Raw genomic sequence first — 14786 nt, forward strand, 5'->3', positions numbered from 1 at the left:
GGTGCTGTTATTCTGATGCAATTATCATCCTTACATAAATGATCTGGCATTTTCTACTGGCCCTTGAATTTCTCCATTAAAGTGGCACATTAACTCCTTTTGGCATGTTTTCTGACACATTCCTTTCAGTTGCAATTATTCCATTTGCAAACATTGCATAATTTCTGAATTTTTGACAACCATATCGGTGATTAGTGATTCTTGTTTTTTGTAATAAACATGAGTTTTTTTCCCAATGGAATAAAACGCTTTCTGTATTGTCTCTGAGCAGTGTTGACAAACAAATAGCCACAACTAAACCTGCTGTTTATCCTGAGCATGCAAAGCTTTTTTGTGCATGCACATTTTTCTCTCTGCACTTTCGGTAGGTACTATGGCATATCTTGAAGTCTTGGACTGGTTGATGAGCTATCCTTATAATCACATACAAAATCTTTGATTTTTTTAGCATATATGTTTGGAAAAGGAGTTGTAAGATCGTTTTACACTGATTTGTAAAGAAATGCGATGTTTGGGAAGGGGACATTTCCTTCCAAACTCTTCGCAGATGGCATCTCACTAACTACAAAGTGGCTAATCGTTATTCAGTTGCGAACATGCAAAATAATGGGCGCACAAAGGCTAATCATTTCCACACTTAGGGAAAAATAATTACAGGGAACATTGCCCATATCATATATGATTTGAACCTCACCATTATATGCACCATCTATGCCTTTCTGTGCAGTAGGTACATGCCCTGTCTCTCTCCTTGCCATGTAGACTCTTATGCAAAGCTGCTCTGCCCCTCAGCTTTCCATGTGCCATGCAGGCTTTCTTGTGCAGTAGGTACATGCTCTGTCTCTCTCCTTGCCATGTAGACTCTTATGCAAAGCTGCTCTGCCCCTCAGCGTTCCATGTGCCATGCAGGCTTTCTTGTGCAGTAGGTACATGCTCTGTCCCTCAACATCCCACTTAGACTCTCTTGTAGTAACCTCTTCTATCCTCCCTGCTACAACTGTATGTGTCAAAGATGAGTGAGTGAGATTGTGAGGGAGACGGTGGGGGTGCCTGGAGCGAGGGCTTGAGGGGCCTCATTCATTCAATAATAATAGCTGCTGGCCTTTAAACAAATCTGGCAAATTAGGTTCCTCTTCACTTACCTGTTTTCTTTTATCTGTCTCTTTGCATACAACTTTTGAGAAATTGTTCCATTTGATGGTGACAGTTGTACACGTGTGTTCTCCTATTCACTTGGTGTCTCCTTTTATGTGATGCCTTCACCTTCCATCTCTGCTGGGTAAAGTTGCATGTGACAAAAGCGCAGTACAAATAAATAGAGTATGTTCAAACCCGGGAAGGCAGTGGTTGGGATCATGTTCGGAGTCAGGTCACCTGGTGCAGCGATCGGGATCATACCCGTGAACCTTCCATGTGAGGCAGTGGTTGGGAGCATGTTGTGGGTCCAGTCACCTGGTGCAGCGATCGGCATCATACCCATGAACCTTCCATGTGAGGCAGTGGTTGGGAGCATGTTCTGGGTCAGGTCACTTGGCGTAGTGATCGGGATAATATCCATGACCCCTACATGTCGGGCACTGGGTTGGGAACATGTTCTGGGTCAGGTCACCTGGGCGCAATGATCAGGATACCCATGAACCTTCCATGTGAGGCGGTGGTTGGGAGCACGTTATTGTTAGTGAATGTTTCAGCTCCGGTGCCGTTAGTACATCTACTTTTAAAAACCAGGAAAGATTACCTTTAAGTTGACCGGGAAACATGCTGATGACACTTTTTTTCCACACTCTTGTAGTTCTCGCTTTGGCCCCACGGTGGCAGCAGCTGCTAATCATTGGTAACAGCAGTTGATATTTAGAAGGTATGCCATTGTCTTGAAATGGGAGAACCAATGCAAAACCCATGCGTTTCACTCTTTCACATTGTGTTCCCAGAAGGTACTGCAAAGTGTATCGTTTGTTATGAAAAAGAAACACTATGGTTCTACTTATTTCATTTGCCCAAGTTCTTAAAAGAATGCTAAGCCTAGTTTGCGAATGATGAATACCTAATGGGCAAAATCTTCTCCTGTCTAATTCATACCACCAAACCAGTAGAACATTATCTTTGTAACTGAGTGGTTGTCCGAGAACACATTCATACCACCTTCCCAGGCGAAGGTTCATCAGTATGAATTCTACCGCTGCCCCAACGGAAGATGCCACCCAGTCTGTCCATACCGAGTGCTTATGTGAAATGTCCATCAATATGCTCCTTACCACCCCAAGGTGAAAGGTCTGTGCTTTTCATCCCTACCACCTCCTCCGATGATAATGCCCATCTATTGGCTCCCTTCCACTTCCATGCGAAACATCCCATGACCTGCTCCCTATTTCTGTCCCAAGAGTAGAATTACTACTGCCAGCACAGGTCAAACATTCACTAACCATAACATCTCTACCACCACTAAATGTAAAAGGTTCATGGATATGGTCATGCCCGCTCCTCCATGTGACCTCGCCCGAATAGGCTCCCAACGGCTGCCATCCTCTGGTTGAAACTTATATTGTTTGGGCTGCACTTTTGTCACAGTGAAACATACTATGCAATTATCCATGTGTATAGTCTAGATCTATTTTCAGTGCTGGGTGGAAGTCTTACTCCTTGGCAAACAGTGACCCTAGCTATGTTTTCTACTAGGCACCGGGAACTGTCCCTGATGGCGCTGTGCTCCCTGCATCGGAGGCTGATGATCTGGAGATGGACCATGACCAAGTGCCAACGCTCCAGGAGACCCTTCAGCTGCTCAGCCTCTCGGAGTACAGCAGCACCTTTGAGCAAGAGAAGATTGACATGGAGTCTCTGGTATAGTGAATGTTTGTGTTGCTTCTTCCATTCTCAAAGCATACAACACATCAGGATACACCACCTCTCCTCTCCCCCTTTCTTCCCCAACATGCCAAGCCTACCCCAACATTGCCACCTACCTTCTGGGACATCCGGCCCATGAAGCGTGTGTGAGTTGAGGCTTTCGCTGCCACCTTCTCTCCTCTTCCACCTCCCGGCTGATTCACACCCTGACACAGCCCTGCCGCTGCTCTACGCTTCTATTTCTGATGCTCTTGCCCCTGTCATGAGGATCCGTTTGAAGTCCAAAGCCAAGTGCAATTCTTGGTATAACTCTGACCTAGCTACACTTAAACCTAAGTGTAGAGCGGCCGAGACGAAATGGAGGGCTTCCTGTTCATCCTCTGACAAACTGGCCTGTCGCCTGCTCCAAAGGCAATACCGACTCTGTCCTCACCAAGAAGAGAGTCCCCATTCAAGCCTGTGTCTCTGCGGCATCTAACAACTCGAACAAACTCTTTAAAATCTGCCAGGAGCTGGCCAACCCTGCTGCAGTCTCTACCTCTCCTCTTGCCTCCCAGGCTCTTTGCAATGCCCTTGCCTCTCCATCTCAAAAACCCAGGACATCTTGTCCACCCTTTCTTTTCTCCTCTCCTCCCCCCTCCGTCTGCGCTTACTGACCCTCCCTCAGTCACCTCCCCCCACCCTCTTTCTCATCCTTTCTTTTCTCCCCTGATAAGGTCGCTAGACAAGTCCAATCTATGAAAGCCTCGTCCAAAACAGGCAAAACAGGTTCATCCCTGTTCCTCTAAAACCATCAAGGACCACATTGATACCCTCACTCCAGCCCTTGCTGATTTCTGCAACCTCTCCTTTGCCTCAGGATCCTTCGCCTCCCCTCTGAAACACTCTCTTGTGCATCCTCTTCTCAAGAAACTCACAGCTGATCCTTCTTGTCCGGCTAACTACCTCCCAATTTCCATTACTCCCTTTTTGGTTAAACTCCTTGAAAATCTGGCCATCTCTCAGCTAAACCTTCATTTCGATTCTGTTGGCTTTCTCCATGACCACCAGTCTGGCTTCAGAGCTGCCACAAGCACGGAAACTGCTCTCCTGAACATCTGTGAAGATCTGTTCTCCAACCTTGACTCTAACATTCCCTCTGTCCTCATCCTACTTGATCTCTCTTCTGCCTTCAACAGGGTCAACCATATCACCCTGCTCCACCGTGTCCGTGATAACCTGGGTATCACTGATCAAACTATGGCCTGGCGGACCTCTTTCCACTCTGATCGACCTTCCCAGGTCCAATTTGGGTCCTTCCCATCATCTCTCTCCTTCTCTACCTGCGGTGTTCCTCATGGGGTCTAACCTCTCGCCCTGGCTTTTCAACCAATACCCAGCAACTCTCGCCCACTGCATTGCCATTTTCTGCTATAATTTCCAGTGCTTCGCTGACGACACTCGACTCCTTTTCAGGCTGCCCACGGCCACTTCCTCTCCCTCTCTCATCTCGATTGCCTTACAGCCGTTCAAGATTGGTGTGCCGCAAATGATCTTTCTCTGAATGCCAGCAAGACGGAGATCCTCCTCATCGGCACACCTTCACCATCCTTTCCCCTCACTCTGGCCAGCCTGCCTTGGCCCTACTCCTACCCCCACCTGCAAGGCTAAGAAGCTTGGGGGTCATCTTTGACTCCACACTTTCCTTCTGCGCCCACATCTGACGTTTCTAAAAAGTCAAACTTCCTACTGCATCTCCTCAGAGGCACTGTCTTTCCTCTTCTTCCCCCAGAAGCTCAGTCTCCCAACATCTGGTTCTCTAGGTTGGACTATTGTAACAGCCTCTTTCTGAATCTAATTGCCTCTACTCTCCACCCTTTACCACTAATCCAGAACATGACTGTAAGACTTGTCCTTGGCCTCAAGCCCTGGGATCGTATCTCTCCATCTTTGAAATCCCTTGATTGGCTCCCAGTGGATGCAAGGATTAAATTCAAAACCCTCTGCATTTTCCACAAGGCTTTCTGCGGCCTGGGTCCAAAATACCTTCAACTATCCCTCCGTAAATACCTCCCCTCTCGAGCTCTTCACTCCTTTTCCTCTTGCTCCCTCAGGAAACGAGCTGAGGGTAGATATGTCTTCGAGTGGGGCCTCCCTCTGGAACAGACTCCCTGCCACTCTGAAACTTGAGGAGAACCATCTCGAGTTCCGTAAGCACATCAAGACCACCTTCTTCGCTTCTGCATTTGCCCCCCTTCTCCCCTGCTGATCTGTTTCTCTCTCGGCACTGTGCACCTGGCCACCCTCTGTCCTCAGCGCCCAGGCACCTGCTCACCCTGCCACCCTCCTGCACTGCCTCCGAGCCACCCCTTGGACTGGGGTCTGCATCTGTACCCAGGCAGGCCCCCACCCCCTTTCTTATCTTCTGCACTTATCAGACATACCCTGTCTGCTAAACCCAGCACTTGCCAGTTGCTGGCTGCACTAACACGGTTCATTGCTTGCATTATTTATTTATTTTTATTTATTATAATTTATCTGTTTCGCCTCTGCTCCGCACTTTCCACTTCTCCCCCCTCCCATGCACCTTTTCCCTTTCCCATGCACCTTTTCCCTTTCCCATGCACCTTTTCCCTTTCCCATGCACCTTTTCCCTTTCCCATGCACCTTTTCCCTTTCCCATGCACTTGCGCGTTCTCAATGTCACTGGGCCTATTAAGATCATTGTTTTGTTCTCCCCTGTTCCCCTGCCTTGCCATGTCGTGCTCTGAAACACTTGTGATCGAGCATGATGTAAATAAAATATCACTTCAATACAACACATCCAGAACACAGGAAAGGTAGGCACAGTACCCGTAGCCACAATCCATTCACAGTTCTTGATAATTTGAGTGCACGTTAGAGGCCCCCTTTTAAATATATTCCTCAAGAATAAGCCCAGAGAGCGGGCAAGCTGTGCTTTCAAGAACTTGCTTTTTCTTTTTAGTATGCCCCACCCGGCTCCTGGAGCAGGAAGCATTACTTATTGATGCGATAAGGTAATAATTGTTACTTCATTGAATTGGTCCAAACACCTAGTTTCACTGATGTTTGCACAATCTTCAGGGACTGTTAAGATGGATATCTAAAATCAGCCTTTGGGTGGAGGACTTTAGGAAGCCACCCTATTTATGGTAAACTGGTAAGTGTGCCAAATCCTTGGGTGCCGTTTCTTCACCCCTGGGGGAGCCCTTTCCCATGAGGCCAGGGAGGTGAGGTTGCTACCGAGAGTCCCCTTGGGGTTGATACCCAACAGGTGGATCTCATGGGGCGGGATCCCCCCTACGGGAGTAGGGACGACTGACTGTCTGGGAAGAATGCGGTACACACAACATATGCTTACCTCCCTCATCCTTCTACCCTATAGAGAGGCCCATAATTCCATACACTTCTTTGTAGGGTAGATCACATGACCTCCCCAGAAGGTACTGGGATGAGGATGAGTAGGGAACAACTCTGTGAATCGCCTACAGAAACTGGGACAAAGAAGAATGCAAAAAACCCACTTGAGAGTAATAACGTCAATACTGTGAAGAGGAGGAGGTGTAGAGCAATGCAGAGTGCCTGTGGAACCAACATGAGTGGTCCAGACAATGTGAAACAAACAAGTACACGCCAAGGATAAAAAGGTAAGAAGGACTTTACGACCTATGGGATCCTTCCTGGAGGAGCCAGGATCTTCTAACGTAGAGCAAGGGAGACACCAGAAGTGCAGAGGCCAAGCCACTTGGCCACTGGCAGAGGCTTCCTTGGTAACTCCACTGTGGTGCAAGCAGAGAAGAAGGCCGAGGGCAGGACAACCAGCCGGCGAGGGGAGCTGGTGTGTGCTGAGAGCTAAAAGTGCACTGTGCCGTGTTTCGTGGCGAGACAGTGCGAAGCCCGAGAGGGGAAGAGAGCATACGCCCTGGTACTTGGGAGTGTAGTACTAAAGTTTGTGACTATTGTGACGAAGGCCAAGAGAGGGGAATACATTTCTTGACATTACAAGAGGCCTGAGAAAGGCCAGGGGAAGAGAGCATACCCCCTGGCCTTGTGAATTGTGCAAGCCTGAAAGAGGCCAAGGGAAGAAACATACCCCCTGGTCTCGTGAACTGCGCAAATCTGAGAAAGGCCAGGGGAAGAAAAGCATACACCGCCCTGGTGTTTGAAGATTCTAAGTGATCCGACCGCGGCTGATTTTGCCGCGTCCGGAAAGTTTGAATGAGAAAGGTGCGAACTACCAAAAGTTTGCACCTTTCTCATGCGAGCACACTTATATACTACAGGGACTGCAGGGGTTTCCCCCGCAACCCCCGCTCACTCTACTGTGTGGTATAGTGAGCATGGTGTTGCGGGGAACACCCCTGCAGCCCCCGCAGTCCTTTTTTTTTTTTCTTACCTGCAATGCTACCACCAAAGGTTTGAACTTTTGGTGTTCGAACCTTTTGGTGGTAGCATTTTTCAGTCGTATTGTACGGTCAGACCTTTTTTTCGGTCCGATCGTACAATACCTTTGTGAACATTGTGAAGAGTCTAAGAAAGGCCAGGAGAAGGGAGTCGTTCCCCCTGGTATTTGTGAATGTTGTGAAAAGATTTTGGGAAAGACCAAAGGAAGAGAGTCATTCTCTTGGTACTAAGAAACTTTGCTTTAATTTGGAACTCAGACTTTTCAATGTGGAACTTTTGTTGTGCCTTTGAGAAGAACTGCAACTTGAGGAAGGGAGTAATTCCCTCAGGAAATAGTCCCTTCAGACTACTGGCAAGGTGGTCTGCTCTACAGAAGAAGGAATCCTTTCTTCTTTACTTAGAAAAAGTGCCAACCTTTTTAGTTGAGTTAAGTGTAAGGGATGGAAATAGGCTTTTGACACCGGACGGTGGACTATTGTGAGAAACCCAAGGGTATTCTCACTCTTACTCCCCTTGGATCCTTTACACAGGTGGCCAGGGAACGACCATTGCTCTTGGATCCTGACCCTGCGGGTGGAGAAGCGAGGGAGGATCACCTGGGTGGAGAGTCCTTGAGGATTGGGATTGTGGAAACATTTGGGCGAGACATGGCACCCCCCTTTTGCCATTGAGGACAAACCTAGCCCTCCCCCGACCTTCATGGGCTATTATAGGCAAGTCCCCCTCACTTCTCCACACATGACATTTGACAGTACTGGGACGAGAAAGAGGCGACCTAGGCGTCATACACACCAACATACACACCTTTGGTACTTATTGGGGCCTCAAGGGTCAGGCATGTCTTGCTAATAAGACTCACTATAGTCAGTCAATTAAGGTAAAGGAAACGCACCTGCAAACCCTTTACACAAGTCGGGTGTATAAAAGGGACATGTGCAGGAAGGTAGGAGAGAGGCGAGATGCTGATGGGAGCAGTGTTAAGCCGTGCTGCAGCCGAGGAAGTGCACTGAGGCACGACCTAGCTGAGGGTCCGAACATGTGTGAAGTGGGAGTAGGTGCTCCGGGGCGCAGAGGTTAAAGGAGTCAAGATGAGGGTTTGTCCTTCACTCCCCCTAAAGGACTTCTCATTCTCCAAGATTGCAAAAGTGTCAAAGGGGCAGAGAGAGGCCCCCTGGTAGGAAGCCGTCAAGTGGATGGCCAATTCGATACAGAAGAGGATTTCACAGTGAGTTTCCCAGCTCGAGAAACCCAGTGTTACTGTAACCGCATGTCTCATAAAATAAACTGCTATTGTCAATGAAGACTGAAGTTGAATACAATGTAACAGTGGTCGCGTGGCTTGTTAAAGGAACAAGCACGTTTTTGAAAGTCTCTGAACGCTGTGAATCATAATTTTTTTTACCTAAGCTTGTTGAAGTGGTTGGGAGCCTTAAAGAAGGAATGTTTTTGAAAGTCTTCACCCATGAATGAAAGCACTGAAAATGCTATATTGAATACCGAACTAAAAGGGCAATTTAACACTGAAGTATACCATTAAAACACTGAATATGTGCTGGACAATGAAACTTGTGTTGCACAACAAACAAACTTAAATCTTGAAGCTGAATCGAATCTTGAAGCAAAATATAATTAAGCAACACAAGACTGCCTTCAGCTTTGAACAGCAATTGAAAGACATTAATTGTTGCACAATGAAGAAAGCCTAAAACAGTGAACCTTAAGGAGTCAATACAGTGTGGCAAAACTGCCAGTTGGCAAGGGGTGTGTGACACGTGTGGCAGAGCCACAAGGCGGCCAAGAAGAAACCAGAGGAGCCCAAGAGCACACCCTAAGTCCAGGAACCAATAAAGGGAATCAAGTGAAAGTATCTTGTTGCACAGGAACAGACGCCAAGAAACCTGTGTGAACCATTGAAGTCTTGGGGGAAGGGAACCCTGAGATGTGGCAAGTTCATATGTGTTGGATTGGAGTCTCAAGACCTCCTTTATTTGGATCGTGTTTTGAAACTTGAGGAATGGAACCCCAGGAGTAACTCTGAATTATATTCCTTTGAACTGGAGAAAGGTTAACTTCAAGACTCTTTTTCATGGAATTTTCCTATGCTTGGGGAAGGAGAGCTAAGAGGAAGCTGTGAGCTGGAAGAAGCTCAGAACTTTGAGTAAAACGCTGTTTCTTTTGACTGACATTCCTACACATTTGTTTGTTCTAGTTGTGACGGCAAAACTAGGTTTTTGACACAGACGAACTATTAAGTTGAACTATTTGACTCTGACTTTCCTTAGGTTCGTCAGGTAGGAAAATCCTACCTTAGCATAGAAGTTAGGCCTTCATCCTGACATTTAAGTTAATAAATATCTTATGTTTGAACTTTGTGTCTTGCTTCATGATACCTTCAAAAAAAGTAGGGACGGAAAACTTCCGGTCCTGGATGAGCTCACTCTGAAAGCCCCTTCCAGGGTTTGACTCTGATGCTTTATCCAATTAATTCACTTGTATACATTCAATGCGCTACTGAACGAAGAACAAGAAATTTGAGGGCAAGCGTACTGCTCAAGAAGAAATGAGACCGTGAAAATTCTGTATGGGTGATAAAAGGCGATCAGTGTTAATAGCCCTGATGCCGAAATGCATTGGCTAATATTATGTGACACTGATGAGTCAGGAATAAATAATGTTACTTGGAAAATTAAAAAAGGAATTGTGAATTCATGATTTAAAAGCGCATTGAATGTATATAAGTGAATCAATTGGATAAAGCATCGAGTTAAACCCTGAAGGGGCTCTCAGATTGAGCTCATACGGGAATGGAAGTTACCGTCCCTACTTTTTTGGATGTTGCTATTACCTTGTGCCTAGGCTTAAGGGTGAGCTCCTATAAAATTGCAAAAAATACAGAAATAAGTGAACGTGTGAACTATACAAAGATTAAACGGTGCCCACCCTACCCCCAGATCCTGTATTTGCTTCATGATACCTTCACATATATAAATTCAACAAACTTCCTGCCAGCAACCTTTACTTTTTAGTTTTGGCAGTGAAACCCTCTTAGCATTTGACCTTCTTTATTATCAACAAATACGTTTTATAACAGCAGCAATGCTATCTGTGTGTCAGTCTCCACCTTCTGCACCCTTGCAGAAGTCACTGAGAGCTTAGCCACAACCCAGGTAAGGTAGTATGGATGAGCAGTCAAGGCTTAGTAAAAAAGTGGGAGTGGTCCACACAGAACACCAATAATTCATGTTTAGTCAAAGTTTATAAGAATACCATTATTTATTATGCTTTTATGAACACAATAAGCATAAATAAATGGGTAAGTAATGTAATCAAAAACCATATATCACACATATACACATTTGCACTTAGAAATGGAATTGCATAAAGATTATACACCAGTGTTCAACAGGGGAGTAATCTGATGCAGGAAATATAGCTACAATAGTTAAAAGAAGCACAAACCCAGTTCCCTCCATCATATGAAGTCCAGCCCTGAGATGTATGGGGCCTTGCGCACAAAAAGCCACAAGTTCCAACTATAGCTTCTTCAGGGACGATATTTCAGAATTGATGCAGTGGGCTGTTGTGGTCCCCGAAAAAGTTATTTAAAGTCAGGTAAGTAATCTGTCCTTTTCCCAAGTTACGTCCTAGAAAAGGATCCTTAGCCCAGGTTCAATGACCAAGGCCAGGCAGGAGGGAGTTGGGGATAAGAGCTATACACCCATTGTTTCCCTAAGGGAGGCAGGGTGGAGAGGATCAGGGTTTAGGGCGGGTGACGGAAACCAGTATGGTTACTTAGCCCCCTGACTGATTCTTCCAGCTGTCAATGCAGGTTTTCTGGAATTCGCCAGGGACACCATCTTCTGTCCTTGGTTCGAGTGAGAGTGAGGTCAGAGGTCCCTCTTCAGGTGGGGAGCTGGTCGTGGTTCTCACTACTGTTCCAGGCAACTTCGTGAAGGCACCTCATAGGATTTTAGAGGGATTTTTCCAGAAGAGGTCACCACAGTCTGATGTAGACAGGCAAACTTTCAGTGGTGAAAAAAGAAGCAACCCCAGCACAGGTTCCCTTCTGATGAGATGGCTGAAAATGGGAGGACATGCAACTTGAGGCATGAGCTGAAGCTCTTACAGGTCCCAAGGCTCTACTTGAAATGACAGCTGCTGCGAGTTAGCCCAAAAGGGAACTGGTCAGTCCACCGGGTAGTCCAGGGACGTTTCCAAAGGCTTCCAAGGCATGGATCTATGAGCATGGGTCAAGATTGGTTGTTCCCAGAGGCCAAAGCTCAAAGCACCAGCTAGGGTTTTATCGGATAAGGCAGAGGATCAGGGCTTCACTGGGCCAATCACTGGAGTTGATGCTGGTTAGCTGCAGAAGTTATCCTTGGCTCGTCAGTGAGCTGTTCTCTTTCGTACAAGTCTTGGTTCCAATGATGATCTGTTGATTACCTGCTGGAGCCCTCCTTTTAATCAAGATTTAGGATGGGAGCTAGCCCAAGCCCACCAATGCTAAGGATGTGCAACATTTATACAGCCCAGGGTTGTCCAATACTGGACAACCACATTTCATTGAATCCATCCACCAACTGACTTTTTGGCACAAGAGGATGTGGACTGAGACCAGACCGTCACAGCCCCCATATCCCCTTCTCTGGCTCACACACAGCCCACTTTCCTGCAAAAGCAGCAGCTTTCATCGGGAAACAGGTTCAAAGCCCTTGCAGGACAAGGAGATCTGCTTGCTCGTCGAGAGCCAGGCAGTGGAGGAAGTCCCAGCCTCCCTGCGTGGTTTGGCCTTCTATTCCAGGAATTATGCCATACAGAAGAACCACTAGGCTGGCCTGAGAGTTGTGTTGGACCTTTCAACCCTCAACCCCTCCCTTCCTCTGCAAAAATTCAAGATGGTTACGCCAGCACTCATCGTGGAGATACTGTACAAGGCAGCTTGGATGTGCTACCTGGATCTGAAGGACCCTTATCTGCACGTCCCGATTTGGCAGCCTCATCGGTCCTTATGGCGGTTCAGGATCATGGGCTGCCATTTCCAATACAAGGTGTTACCCTTTGGCCTCAGCTCAGCCCCCAGGGTATTCACCAGATTGATGAACGTGGTGGTAGCCCTCCTCAGGGCCACCACATATACCCATACCTGGACGACTGGCTCGTACAGGCCACATCGCCGGAGGTGGTTCACCATACCTCATCCACACTGATGAAGACACTCCACGACATGGGGTTCACTATCAATCTCAAGAAGTCTCTGCTGCAACCTACGCAGAACCTGACCTTCCTGGGCGTCATATGGGACACAAGCACCGAGAGGGTCTTTCCCATGGAGGACAAGTTCACGGCCAACAAGAGAGCCACCGCTCACTTCCTCTCCTGGACAGTGATCTCAGCCTGGTGGTACCAACACTTGTTTGGTATATTAGCAGTGGTCCTACTGACCATACCCCACGCATGACTCAGGATGAGGAGATTACAGCTGCACTTTGCAGCCTCATGGAATCGGGAGAAGGGCTCACAAGAGGAGCCAGTTAACATTCCTCTGTTTCTTCACTCGGACATCACGTGGTGGTCTGCGGACTGCAACCTGCGTCCGGGCAAGACATTCCGGCAGCCTACTCCTCAGGTCACCATTATTACGGACTCTTCTCAGGAGGCATGGGGCGCCACTCTGGGCGGCCACAGCGTCCAGAGTCTGGACTCGGCAGGAGCAGGATTCCCACATCAATTGGCTGGAGCTGAAGGCCATCTGGCTGGCCCTCAAGGCCTTTCTCCCTCTCACCTGGGGCAAGACAGTGCTTATCCAGACAGACGACTCCACAAGCATGTACTATGTCAACAAGCAGGGGGGTACCAGGTCCCCGCCACTGTGAACCCTAGCAATAAACATGTGGGAATGGACACTGGAGAACAGCATCTACCTCATTGCTGTCCACCTCCCTGGGGCGTCCAACCTGGAAGAGGACAGGCTCAGCAGACTGGGAGCGAACAATTACGAGTGGCAATTGAACGACCTGGTACTGAAGGAGATATTCCTCAGATGGGGGCTCCCCCAAGTGGATCTGTTTGCCTCCCGGGACAACAGGAAATGCCAGTAGTTCGCCTCCTGGCAGGGTCATGGCCCCGGCTCCCTTGGCGACTCGTTCCAGATCCCGTGGGACGCATGACTGCGTATGCGTTCCCGTCCACACCCCTGGTCCACAGGGTAATCCCCAAAGTCAGGCAGTCTTGCCACCTCAGCATCATCTTGATAGCTCCCTGGTGGCAGGCGAGACCATGGTTTTCAGAGCTTCTCAGCCCATCGGGCAGGCCTCCCATTCACCTACCGATGGGCCGAGCTTATCTCCTGGCACAGCAGGGGGGCAGAGTAGTCTACCCTGGCCTTCACAAGCCATGCCTCACAGCGTGGTTCCTGAGCAGGTCACATCAAAACACTTGTCTCTCCCAGGCTAACCTAGAGATCATTCAGGGTGCCAGAAGCAAGGCTAATAGGGCCCAATACAAGAGCAAATGCTCTAGATTCGAATCCAAGTCATTTGCCCGCGGCTGAAACTACCGCAGCAAAATGTTCACATGAGAAAGGTGCGAAGTACCAAAAGTTTGCACCTTTCTCATGCAAACACACATACATACTCACACCCACACACACAACACACCCATCACACCCATGACACACCCTCACCCACCCTCTCACCCACACCCTCAGCACACCCCCACCCACACCCCCAACATAAACAAACCCACTTACCTTCATCTTCACGCTGGGTTCCTGCAGCACCAGTTCCCTTTCACTTCCGTGATCGGCAACCGGCACTGCAGGGTCCTTTTTTTAAATTTATTTATTTATTTATTTATTTTTTTAACAGAAGGTTGCAGGGGTGTGCCCACAACCCCCGCTCACTATACCATGAAGTGTAGTGAGCGGGGCAATGCGGAGGACACCCCTGCAAGCCCCTGTTTTTTTTTTTCTTTTTGTTTTTTTTTCTTTCAATGCTACCACCAAAGGTTCGAACTTTTGGTGTTTGAACCTTTGGTGATAGCATTTTTAGAACTTCTGGTCATTGCGACCATTTTTTTACAGTAAAATCGTCTTATACCCTAGATTCTGCCATTGGGCAGACTCTGAGATCAAACCTCTTAAGTGCTCTTTGGATGAGGTGCTTTCATTTTCGGCACACCTGGCACACTCTAGCATACAGGAGGACACATGCCGCACATACCTGGCGGCCATCAGGGCTTACAGGAATTCGGAGGAAGGCATTTTCTCCTCTTCCAACCTGGTGGTCAAGCTACATTTGGCAGGCCTCCACAGACTCTACCCGCCGATAAAGAAACCACACCCCATGTGGGACCTCAATGTAGTGTTGGGCACTTTGGCGCACACACCCTTCGAGCCAAAGGCGTCCGCGGACATCAGGCTGGTCACCATTAAGACAGCTCTACGGGTGTGCCTCATCTCGGCTTGCAGAGTCAGCGAAATACAGGCTCTGGTGGTATCAGAGCCCTACACAACTTTTCCTACGGACGCACCCTGC

At 47.9% G+C, this 14786-nt stretch overlaps 1 protein-coding gene across 1 annotated transcript in view; it reads left to right on the forward strand.

The window, feature by feature from the left end:
• SEC23IP (SEC23 interacting protein) overlaps positions 1-14786 on the forward strand; it is a 449917-nt gene that overhangs the window by 257819 nt on the left and 177312 nt on the right. The window contains exon 11 of the mRNA XM_069611949.1: positions 2677-2841. Coding sequence (XP_069468050.1) covers positions 2677-2841 — 165 coding nt within the window. The remainder of the gene's footprint in view (positions 1-2676; positions 2842-14786) is intronic.

The sequence above is a fragment of the Ambystoma mexicanum genome, chromosome 8 (assembly GCF_040938575.1).
Source record: "Ambystoma mexicanum isolate Mex_15411 chromosome 8, UKY_AmexF1_1, whole genome shotgun sequence".
Classification (NCBI taxonomy): Eukaryota; Metazoa; Chordata; class Amphibia; order Caudata; family Ambystomatidae; genus Ambystoma; species Ambystoma mexicanum.